Raw genomic sequence first — 12,747 nt, forward strand, 5'->3', positions numbered from 1 at the left:
TGTAAGTTCTGTAAATATCGCACGCAGCATTGTACATGTATAACTAATATTACAATTTAAAAATAAGAGAAAATATGGATGATGTGATTTCAGTGCAGTTTCCTGGTCATTGCTATAAATCTCAGCTGGAATGTAGGTGGTTATGCAAGACTTTATATTTTGAAGTACTCAAATAATTAAAAATTTTGTAGTATTAGTCTTTATGTGTAGAGAAGAATAGGGAACATACGCTATACTACCACTGTTTGCAAGGTTAACTTTTTTATATACAGCTGAAATATTCAGAGCTTTATCTCTCAATGTCTTATCCTTTTTATATTAACAGAGGAAAACTGCTTGCCTTGTATACAGCAAATGTAAGAAACTGTATATAAAAGTCTTTTTTAAAAAAATAGATTGAAATTCTCTCTGTTGGTTGTTGATGGGTATAGGTTTCCATCTGTTAATTAGGTGTTAGCATCATGTAGTTTCTCTTTGTGTAGCTTTCTAAGAGAACTCAGGTTTTAAAATAAGATTTAAAGAGCCTTTTTGAAAAATGAAACCTCACTTTTAACAGAAAGCTGTTGTAATATTTCTCTCACTTGGGCTTTATTATTTAGACCCACTATAAAAAGAAGATCTTAATTTTATGCCATATCCCCTTTCCTTTGCAGCAATTGCAGCGCTGAGTGGAGGTGTACCTCTCTGGAATATTAATGGGAGTTCTTAGTGTAGTTACCTCAAAAGTTACCCCATTTAAAAACAGGTTTTTATCATTGTACATATTACCTCTTTTGATAAACAACAATTCTATGTCTTTAGCATATATTTGAAATTTCAGAACAAATCAAAGTCATGGTAATTTTAGAGTAAAATATTTGTTGATCTTGAAAAACATGTATATAATTTTATTTTTATTTCTATTTATTTACCTTTTTATAACAAAAAAGGTAAATAAAAAAACAAACAAAAAGAACAAAGAATATTTTCTTTGTTCTTGCAATAGCAATGTGAACCTCTTTTTTGAGTTTTAAAAATATTTTATTTTTAGAGAGAGGGGAAAGGAGGGAGAAAGAGAGGGAGAGAAACATTGATGTGAGAGAGAAACATCACCTGGATGCCTCTTGTATGCGCCCTGACCAGAAACCAAACCTACAACCTGTGCATGTGCCCTGGTGTGAAATCAAACCAATGATCCTTTGCTTTGCAGAACAATGCCCAACCAAGTCAGCCACTCTGGCCAGGGCTTTTTATTTTTTATGTTTTTAAAATTCAGGGGTAGATGCTGTACATCATATGTGTTTCAGGTGTACAACATAGAGACCCACTATCTGTATATTGTGACCATATTGGGACCTGTCACCATACATAGTTACAGAACTTTTTCTTGTAATGAGGCTTCTGGGATCTGTTTTCTCGGTGTATTTCAAATATGCAACACAATATTTTCAACTGTAGTTACCATACTGTACCTGACATCACCATGACTTATTTTTTTGAAAATTAAAAATATCAGTTTACATCATCACTGTTTTGTATTAGTTTCAGATGTACACTACAGTGTCCAGATAATCGCATTGTGAACTTTGAAGATGCTTATTTGCCATAAACTTTTTAATTATAGGCAATGTGGTACATGCGGTGGTAAAGCTTTGTTTTCCAACCATGGATACCATGCCTTCACTATGGCCAGGTAGCTCAGTTGGTTAGAGCAGTGTTCTGATAATGATAATGTTGTGGATTCAGTCCCTGGCCAGGGCACATGTAAGAAGCAATCAATGAGTAGAGCCACAGATCAATGTTTCTCTCTTTCAGAAATCAATACAAAGTTTTAAAAAATTAAAAGCAATACCATGCCCTTTTCTGTATAGTTTTTCTATTTTATTTCAAAGTATTATTTACCAGTGGTATTGCAAATGTTTAAAAGATTAATACATAGTTTTTTTTTTCTTCAGATTTTATTTATTTATCTTTAGAGGGAAAGGCAAGGAGAGAGGGAGAGAAATATCAATGTGTGGTTGCCTCTCGTTCATCCTCTGCTGGGAACTGGCCTGCAACCCAGGCATGTGCCCTGCCTGGGAAGCGAACCATGATCTTTTGGTTCATAGGCCCATGCTCAACCCACTGAGCTACACCAGCCAGGGCTGTTTTTATTTTATTTTCAAAGTTCTGTAACTCACTGTGGGGGTCTCTGCCTGCAGCTCCCCTACCCCCTACACTGCCATGGATGAGAATAAGTCTACCAAGACATGGTCAGCTTGGGGAGGAATGGTGGCTGATCTCTCAAAGGAGAAGGGCCAAGAGCCTTTTCTTTTTTTTTTTTAAATTTTTTTATTGATTATGCTGTTACAGTTGTTCTATTCCCCCTTTATTCCCCTCCACCCTACCCCCATCCCCACCATCACCCCCCTTTAGTTTATGACCATGTGTCTCAAGTCCTTTAGATTCTATATTTCCCATGCTATTCTTGCCCCCCATCTATTTTCTATCTACTGTCTATGCTACTTATTTTCTGTACCTTCTCCCCCCTTCTCCTTCTCCCACTCCCTGTTGCTAACCCTCCTTGAGATCTTCATTTCTATGTTTCTACTCCTGATCTAGCTGTCCTTTTAGTTTGCTTTCGTTTTAGGTGTGGTTGTTAATAACTGTGAGTTTGTTGTCCTTTCCCTGTTCATGTTTCTTTAACTTCTTTTTCTTAGATAAGTCCCTTTAACATTTCATATAATAAGGGCTTGGTGATGATGAACTCCTTGAATTTGATCTTATCTGAGAAGCACCTTATCTGTCCTTCCATTTTAAATGAAAGTTTTGCTGGATAGAGCAATCTTGGTTGTAGGTCTTTAGATTTCATGACTTGGAATACCTCTTTCCAGCCCCTTCTTGCCTGTAAGGTCTCTTTTGAGAAATCAGCTGACAGTCTGATGGGGACTCCTTTGTAGGTGACTGTCCCCTTATCTCTTGCTGCTTCTAGGATTCTCTCCTTCATTTTTATCTTGGCTAATGTAATTACGATGTGCCTTGGTGTGTTCCTTCTTGGGTCCAACTTCTTTGGTACTCTCTGAGCTTCCTGGATTTCCTGGAAGTCTATTTCCTTTGCCAGATTGGGGAAATTCTCCTTTATTATTTGTTCAAATAAGTTTTCCACTGGTGGCTGTGCCTTTCCCCCCTTCTGGTACCCCTATAATTCGGATGTTGGAGCGTTTAAAGATGTCCTGGAGGTTCCTAAGACTCTCCTCATTTCTTTGAATTCTTGCTTCTTGACTCTTTTCTGTTTGGCCATTATTTGCTTTCTTCTGGTCCACTCCATTGATTTGAGTCCCAGCTTCCTTTTCATTGCTATTGGTGTCCTGTGCAATTCCATTCATTTCAATTAGTTTCGCCTTCATATATTTGTCTAATTTGTCCGTATAATCAACCAGTTCTGTGAGGATCTTGATAACCAATGTTTTAAACTGTGCGTTTGTGAGATTTGCTATTTCTTCATCGCTTAGATTTATTTCTGGGGCTCTGAGATCCTCCTGCGCCATTCTTGGTCTGTTCGGGCCCTTTAAGAAGTGGTGCCTTGGATTCCCAGGTCGCTGGGTTGTGACGCTGTATGTGGGGGCGTGGCCCTAGCGGGGAAATGGCGACCCCCTCTGCTGTTTCTCACAGCTGGGTGCGGAGGAGCAGTGCCTTAGGTGGTTCACCTGGGCCGGGCCGCTCAGAGTCGCTGGGTTATGACGCTGTATGTGGAGGTGGGGTCAGAGCAGTGAAATGGCGGCGCCCTCCACTGCCGCTTGCCGTGGGGACCTGCCGCCTGGTCCAATCGCCCACTCCCTCGCCTGTCCACCCGCGCACAAATGCGCGACCTCAGTCAACACGCAGCCCCGGCCTGGCTGTCTCCCCCGCGGTCGCTCGCCTGGTTGCTCGCGCAGTTGCTCACTGGGTCCAACCCTGCACCTGGATTCCGCACCTGAGCCCGTCTGACCGAGTTTTCCTGTGCAACCCTGCTCCGCCAGCCGCTGGTTTCGCCCCTTACCGGTCAGGCTGAAGAATTTGTTGTTAACGGACTTCCGAAAAGTTCAATTTTCTGTGTTCTGGCTGTGTTTTCTGTTGCTAATATTTAGTTTTCTCTAATCTTGGTTGTGTGAGAAGGCACGGCACATCCACCTATCAAGAGCCTTTTCTTCACTGGGCTTTTATTGGGTTCAGTTTGCACAGGAATATAGGTAAAGTTCATCAATCATTGTTAGGCGGTAATGATCAAACAATAGATGACACACAAAGAACAACGAGGTGTTATTCTGAGTCAGGGTCAGTTAGTTAAGGGGCTGTAAAACTTTGGGAAACAAACTCATTTCCTGCTTGGACTCTTATCAGAAAATTGAGAGCATCTTAGTAATGCAGGATTTTGTGCATTCTTTTTTAGGCCTGATTGCCCCAAGGAACCCACCCTTTCCAGCACAGGGCTGCACCACCCTCTGACATTGTTTCAGGCTTAAATCAGGCAGGGGAAGTAAAGGCAGCCAAGAGATTAGGAGATTTCTTGTAGACAGAATGAGGTGTCAAGCTATGTCAAAGCTGAGGTGTGTGGGTCCATCCCCTTCTTTTGCTATAGCTCCCCAAGTCTTTCCTGGAGGGCCCCCTATGATCATGCCTGTCTTAGGTCGCCCCTCCCTTGAGTTATATTACTGATCATTGGCTAACCAGTCATCTGCCAGCGGCCAGGCAGGGTGAAGTAAAATGGGGCAGAGGCTGGCACCCCTGCCAGGGAGATAATCTTTGTCTCCTTAGTGGTTTGAGGTCCCAAGGTCTCTCACTCCACCTTAGCCATGGGGGATTACAGCTTCTGAAACCAGGCGGGGTGGTTCCTAATACTCAACCAGGGAATAAAATGATCCTTTCCCCATTCATTGATTTATGCGTCTAGTTGTTAAGGAATGGGAGAGTTTGTGATGTCAAAGAACATGGTAGATGTAGATTGAAAATAATACCATAAACTAAAGAAAGAGAAGAGATTGGAAAGGCATCCAATCAGAGTTAGGCATTATTAGGCTGTGTGATAAGACGGCTGTCTGAGACTGACCTGGTAAACACAATTGTGATCTAGGGATAGCTTGGAGGAACTTGGATGAAAAGGAAGTAGAGTCTGCCTTAAATGATATAGGATAACAAGGAGTGTTTCTTTGCAGTTTCCTGGGAAGCTGCTGGTGGCCTGTGTAAGCAAATGGCATAGAAAATGGCACTAGTACCTCCTGTTTTTTCCAAACAGGATATCTTAATATTCAGTTGATAAAGTTACTATATATTGTGCTCATGGTAAATATGCCCCTTGGGGAAATTTAAAAGCAGAAGGTGAAAGTCTTGCCCCCGTTCTCTTTAATACCACTCCCCATCTAACAATATATAAACATATATTACTGTATTTACATGAATGAAATTATATGCCTCAATATTTGATATCCATATTTTGATAGCCTTACATTATTCTTGCTGTGTTTGCATGATATTCTGTATTGTGGAAGTTCCTAATGTATTTAAGGAATTCCTTATTGGTGGATATTTTTAAAAAATTTTTTGCTCTAATTATAAATAATTCACTAATATTCTTGTCCATATCCTGGAGCTGTTGTAGAAGTGACTCAGCTGTATCCATGCCTAGATGTATTGCTGGATCTGTAAGCTTATAGATTTATCATTATGATATATGTTGTATAAAGTAGTCCCAGTTTATACTTTACAGTAGCAAACACTTTTTGATTGTAGAACTGTGCTGGCTTCAGAGATTTAGAGAGGAGAAACTCGTTCTGGCTCTTTCAGGAGTTAAACATGTACTAGGTAGTAACTAGGTGTATGGTGTATTTTGTAAGCTAGGTAACAGGAGTACTTTTGGCTTTGTTATGTTTCTAACTCTGCTTCTATAATTCTTCAGAACTGAAACCATACTTTGGAGTCTGAGAAATATTGTTTATTTGAGTACATATGAAGAATTATACTTTTGGGCTATATTTCTGGAAGAGTGGAAAGAAAGCAAGTTTATTTTCTAACAGCACAATGTAGTTGCCTATATATAACATTAAGTTAGTTCAAAAACAAGCCTTATTTTAAAATATTTTAAATTCAACACCTCCCTCTAGTGGAAAAAAGAAAAACTCCTTCAATTACCAATGTCCTTAGAATTCTTTTGACAAAAAGAAAAACATTTTCTTGGAAGGAGGCAAATTATCCTCGATGTATAACTGCATGAGGTATTTTATGGTTCTTTTTGAATTTTCTTGTATGTTACAACATACTCCAGACTTGGGTTGTACTGATAAAACCATTGACTTAAATATTTGAGGACTTATGGACCTGGGCGACAGTGAGGTGATTCCAGGGTAGGAGGTGGGGAGGAGAAGAGGGAGTTTAACGTTAGAAAGTCAGTGCAATTTGGCTTAATGTAATTAAGCTAACTTAATTACGTAATGTTTTCTGTATATATGAAAAGCATTTCTGAAAATCCCCACTATTTGGAAAGTGGTTTTCTATAAAAACTGTGTATATGTGTACGTGCGTTGATATCCATATTCAAGAATATATAGTAGTAATCACATAATAGTAGTTGACTACTTGACCTCTGCATTAAAACTGTGATTGCTAGGTCAAAATTTCATCTACATCTTGAAAGACCTTTTATTTATTTATTTATTTATTAATATATTTTATTGATTATGCCATTACAGTTCTATTTCTCCCCTTCATTCCCCTCCACCCTGCACACCCCCTCCCCCACCATTCCCCCCTTTAGTTTATGACCACATGTCTCAAGTTCTTTAGATTCTATATTTCCCCTACTGTTCTTACCCTCCCCCCTATCTATTTTCTGTCTACTTATGTTCTGTACCTTCTCCCCCCTTCTCCTTCTCCCACTCCCCTGTTGCTAACCCTCCACGTGATCTTCATTTCTATGGTTCTGCTCCTGATCTAGCTGTCCTCTTAGTTTGCTTTTGTTTTAGGTGTGGTTCTTAATAACTGTGAGTTTGCTGTCCTTTCACTGTTCATCTTTTTTATCTTCTTTTTCTTAGATAAGTCCCTTTAACAATTCATATAGTAAGGGCTTGGTGATGATGAACTCCTTGAATTTGATCTTATCTGAGAAGCACTTTATCTGTCCCTCCATTCTAAGTGAAAGCTTTGCTGGATAAAGCAATCTTGGTTGTAGGTCTCTGGATTTCATGACTTGGAATACTTCTTTCCAGCCTCTTCTTGCCTGTAAGGTGTCTTTTGAGAAATCTGCTGACAGTCTGATGGGAACTCCTTTGTAGGTGACTGTCCCCTTATCTCTTGCTGCTTCTAGGATTCTCTCCATCATTTTAATCTTGGCGAATGTAATGATGATGTGCCTTGGTGTGTTCCTCCTTGGAACCAAACTTCTTTGGGACTCTCTGAGCTTCCTGGACTTCCTGGAAGTCTCTTTCCTTTGCCAGATTGGGGAAGTTCTCCTTTATTATTTGTTCAAATAAGTTTTCCACTCGTGGCTGTTCCTTTCCCCCTTCTGGTACCCCTATAATTCGGATGTTGGAATGTTTAAAAATGTCCTGGAGGTTCCTAAGCCTCTCCTCATTTTTTTGAATTCTTGTTTCTTCATCCTTTTCTGTTAGGTCATTTTTTCCCTCTTTCGGATCCACTCCTTTGATTTGAGTCCCAGTTTCCTTTTCATTATTATTTGTTTCCTGTGTATTTCCATTCATTTCAATTAGTTTAGCCTTCATATGTTCCTCTAATTTGTGATTATAATCAACCAGTTCTGTGAGCATCCTGATCACCAGTGTCTTGAACTGTGTATCTAAAAGTTTGGCTATTTCTTCATTGCTTAGATTTATGGGCTCTGTGGCTCTGAGTTGTTCTTGAGCCATGTTTTGATCTGTTCGTGCCTGTTATGTGCGAGGAGGTATTCACCAGGGTGGGGCCACCCAGGTCGCTGGTTTGTGACACTGTATGTGGGGGGCAGGGTCAGAGAGGGACAATAGTGGTCCCCTCTGCCACTTCCCACAGCTGGGGCCTGTGCGGTCCGTCGCACTGCTTGCTCCTTCACTGGTCTATCTGAGCGTGAATGTGTGACCGCAGTCAGCCCTTAGTGGGTCCACCGCCTTGCGCCCTCAGTGGGTCCGCCTGCTACTCCACACCTGAGATCCGCCCTCGGCTGCTGGCGTGCCTGGGTTGTGTGTCGGGTCGGTCTGGTGGATCTTTCCTGCCCAACCCCGCTCTGCTGCTGGCTCTGCCCCTCTTACCGGTTTGGCTGAAGGGTTCGTTGTTGTCAGACTTTTGTATAGTTCAATTTTCTGTGGTTTGGCTGCATTTTTGTTGCTAAAACTTTGTTGTTTTTAAACTTGGTTGTGTGAGAAGGCGCACTGCTTCCACCTACGCCTCCATCTTGGCGGAAGTCCGAAAGACCTTTATTTAAAAGCTATTTGTGAAAGAACATATATGCATGACCTATAGACACAGACAACAGTGTGGTGATGGCCAGAGGGAGGGGGGGCTGGGGATGTGTGAAGGGGAGTAAAGAGGGTAAAGGGGGACCTCTGTAATACTGTCAACAATGAAAAGAAAGTTATAAGCCCTGGCTGGTTTGTGTCAGTAAATAGAGCACTGACCTGCAAACCAAAAGGTCACTAGTTTGATTCCCAGCCAGGGCACATGCCTGGGTTGCAGGCCAGGTCCCCAGCTGGTGGCGCTTGAGAAGCAACCAAACATTTATGTTTCTCTCCCTCTTTCTTCCTCCCTCCCCCTTCCTCTGAAAAGAAATAAAATCTTTAAAAAGTTAAGTTATAAAAATAATAATACGAAGAGATGTAGATAAAAACCAATAGGTATATTAACACATACATTAAAAATAGCATAAACCAAGAGAAAGCAGAAAATGTGGAATAGAAAGTAAAAAATGCTATTGGTAAGTAGTATTTAATATAGATCAAGTATTATAAAGTCAAACTCTCACCAAAATAAGCCTAATGACTCCTAACTGGTCGACCATTGATTTTCTTTTTGATAGGATGAAATTCACACTTGCGGGGAATGGCGGGCATGCCCTTCGTCTAGTGTAGTGGTATTTGGAGTGACTGTATGCCGTGTTTCTGTGCTAGCAGTAGAATTCCACCAACAGAATAGGAATCAGTCCAATTTTATAATAAGTAAATCGTACTTCCTGAATAATTTCTTTTGTTTTTTAATAAATAGTGTTTGAAATAAGTGCCATCAGCTAGGATATAAGCACTTTTTGGATATAGACTTTAATGTTGTTGGTTTTTTTGTGAGTAACAGTATAAATTGCTGTTTATTCATTTTAAAGTATACATAGTACTCTAAGTGGATTATTAAAAGTTAGAGATTATGTATTTGTAAGTCAGAAAGTCATATAACAGTGAGTTTGAATTAATGTTGGTACTTTGACTGCTGATGGAAGGAATCTATCCTGTAGAATCACAACAGTAACTTATGGTCTTGTCTTAGAATGAAGTTAGATTGCATAAGGCTGACCACATCACCGTCTGTTTCTAACTCCAGAGTGCTATTGTAGTGACCGAGAGCGCTATCTGCTGGTTGCAGGCAGTATTGGCACAGTATTGCTCTGGTGCATAGCTTTCTCATCTATTGTTTACAGGTTGCAAATGTGCAAGTAGGTGAGCTCCTTTATATTAAGAAATTTCTTATCTGAAGGAAATAATTCTTGAGTTTATGAGTTGCCAGCTATAGAAAAATAACTTTATTCTATAAATGTGGAGAGAGGAATTAAATTTTGTTCTTTATCCTTTGACTGTGGACTATACTGCTGGGTACTTTCTAAACTAAAATCTTTTTACAGAGAATTATGTTTGGTGTTCGCAGCATTCTTTCTCAGATTCCAGCAATACCTTTTGAGTGGCTAGGGAGTATGTGGAAGTATGTATAAAGATATATATTTATATATGTTAATGTCCCAGCATAAGATTATGCTGATGAGGCAAAGGTAGGAGAAAGGGTTTTGTTCAAGATCTTAGGTTAGAATGAAGAATATCTAGATTAGTTACCGTGGAAAATACCTTTGATATATGTGTGTGAACTTCATGTTTCAGCTTCTGTAACATTCAACTCTGATTTCTGAGTTTAGTGGGAAATGGAGATTGAGAGATTTGAGTAGAAAGTGCCTGTTAATTTTTTTCAGTGGTACAACAAAGATTAGAAAAGTTAAAAACTGTAGAGAAAATGAAACACAGCCATCTAGTGGATGCAACTTTAAGAGCTGTAAGAATGGAGTGCTATCAGCTCACATAAAAATCTCTCATTGGTCATTTTTAGGCATTCAGACCAATCATTCCTTATCATGCAAAAGAGCAATATCCACTTGTATTGTTAAATACTTTAAAATTTTAATGAGAGGGAGAACATTATACATAGCGGTTGAACTACAGCATTACATAAATATCCTCAGGGCTCATTTGAACTACTGTAACATTTTAGTAAACTATATACATTTCACTTGTAATATGTATTAATCAGATTTTTAAAATTATAAACCTTCAATAGTGCTTTTAAAATACATGTGTATTTTGTCCTGGCCAGTGTGGCTCGGTTGGTCGAGTGTTGTCCTGTAGACCAAAAGGTCATGGGTTCGATTCCTGGTCAGGGCACATGTCTGGGTTGTGGGTTTAGTCCCTAGTTGAGGCATGTGCAAGAGGCCACCGACTGATGCTTGTATCTCACACTGATGTTTCCTTCCATCTCTTCCTCCCTCCCTTCCCCACTGTCTAGAATAAATAAAAAAAAATTAAATACATGTATATTGTGAAATATTACTGGGCAATATCTAGACCTCTCTTGGCTATGTGAATTAACCTGTTATTTTGGTTGAAGCACAGATCTAGTTACTCATTGTCTATTATAGAATAAATGTGAATCATTGGTGGCTTATAAATTTTATTGAGGCAAAAATGAACCATTTTTTAGGAGCAAGATAATGCTGTACAAAGTATGCACAAGAAAGTAGAAAAATTAGAAACTGAACACATGGACTGCTCTGACCTTTTACGGAGACAAACAAGTGAACTTGAATTAAGCTCTCAACGAGAGGAATGTCTTCGAAAAGAATTCGAGGTATGTTTTCTCATTCTTTTATACTGTATATATGTGATCCACTCAGTAATTCAAGTTAGAGGAAGTTTTACTGTACAATAAAATATGAAACTACTTTTTAAAAGCATTTATTTATATTGAATATTTTTGTCTTTTAAAAACTTTTGTATCTTAGTAAATTATATTTTGTTCCTAATTTAAAAAAATCTGTTCATTTTTAACATTAATTTTCATGGAATATTTGAAAAATTTTAGGGTGACTGTTTATATTGTAAGATTAAGGAAGCAGCATAGGAATAGATTTTGATACATAATATTAAACTCTAATTTTGTAGTATGAATCATTATTACTAGCTCATGGTTTTGTGGAATACTTCTCAGGTAAGACTAGATGAGAAAGGAGCATTGGTTTTCAGGTGAAAAAGAAAAATAAGATTTTTTTTAGTTATTATTACTGATGATCTCTTTAGTTAGTCTTGAGAGAAATTGAATTTGTTAATTCTATTTTTTTTGAAATTCTTTTTTATTTAAAAATTTGTTATAATAAAGTATGTATAACCTGAAATCTGACATTTGGACCATGTGAGCGTGCAGTTCAGTGGCATTAAGTATGTTCTTGCTGTTGTGTAACTGCGTCACTTCCCGTCTCTAGCACTTTTCATCTTCCCAGTTCCGGCTCTGTGCCCAGTGAGCAGTAATTCCCCGTCTCTTCTGCCATCCAGCCCTTGGCAGTCACCACGCTACTCCTAGGCTACTTTTGACTCAGCTTCTCTTTCATGATGGGGGTCTTCCTCCTGGGCCTCCTATCCACAGGCCTCAGCACCCCAGCCGTGGGTCCTCCTGATTGTTTCACACCAAAAAGTTCATCTTGTGAGTCCTTTCCATGTTGTAGGTCCTCCGGCAGGTTTCGTAGCTTTCCCTCTGTCGTCAGCTTCCTGCAGTGCCGGCTTTGCTTGATGTCCTCGGTGGTGAGGATTCTGTTTAGGGTCCTGAATGCACCTTTCACAGTCACTTCCTGCGCCATCACAGTCCTGGCAATAAACTTCAGATGTTTTGCCACGACCTTGAAATTAAGTCTTCACTCTGCAGGACATGGCTGGGCACCAGAGATCCCTGGGCATGAGAGAACCAGGGCAGGCCCCCTTGCCACCATGACCTCACACCATTCCCGGAGGGTTGGGGTGGGAGTTGGGAACAGAGCATTTCTCCCGTTCTTTTTTACATTTCCTTTTGCTTTGTGGGGAATTAAATATTTTAATAGGCAGAGAAGTTTTTCCTAAACATAATTTATAATTGTTATTAGGTAAATAAACTTGTGTAAAGATATTTACTGATCAAATCCTGGAGGTACTCTCATTAAACTCAATGCTGCCATTTAACATTATTTTGGGAATTTAGCAAAGAAAAATATAAACATAAGAACAGCAATAAGTATATAATATTTGTTCCTGGCTTGTGTGGCTCAGTGGATTGAGTGCTGGCCTGTGATCCAAGGGGTCACAGGTTCAATTCCCAGTTGGGGCACATGCCTGGGCTGTGCAAGAGGCAACCACACATTGATGTTTCTCCCCCTCTCTTTCTCCCTTCTTTCCCCTCTCTATAAAAATAAATAAGTGAATAAAATCTTTAGAAAAATTATAATCTTTAGAAAAAATAAGGTATGATCCTTATTATTGTAGATATGTTTATAATCCTGAA

The 12,747-nt window shown here is 39.3% G+C and overlaps 1 protein-coding gene across 6 annotated transcripts in view; it reads left to right on the forward strand.

Moving 5' to 3' along the window:
* The window catches only part of CCDC171 (coiled-coil domain containing 171), a 313,511-nt gene that overhangs the window by 31,977 nt on the left and 268,787 nt on the right, over positions 1–12,747 (forward strand). For all 6 annotated transcript variants that reach the window (XM_053656500.1, XM_053656501.1, XM_037132070.2 and 3 more), the window contains one exon: positions 10,924–11,070. In XM_053656500.1, the coding sequence (XP_053512475.1) occupies positions 10,924–11,070 (147 nt within the window). The remainder of the gene's footprint in view (positions 1–10,923; positions 11,071–12,747) is intronic.

The sequence above is a fragment of the Artibeus jamaicensis genome, unplaced genomic scaffold, assembly GCF_021234435.1.
Source record: "Artibeus jamaicensis isolate MK-2021 breed Jamaican fruit bat unplaced genomic scaffold, CSHL_Jam_final scaffold_1964, whole genome shotgun sequence".
Classification (NCBI taxonomy): domain Eukaryota; kingdom Metazoa; phylum Chordata; class Mammalia; order Chiroptera; family Phyllostomidae; genus Artibeus; species Artibeus jamaicensis.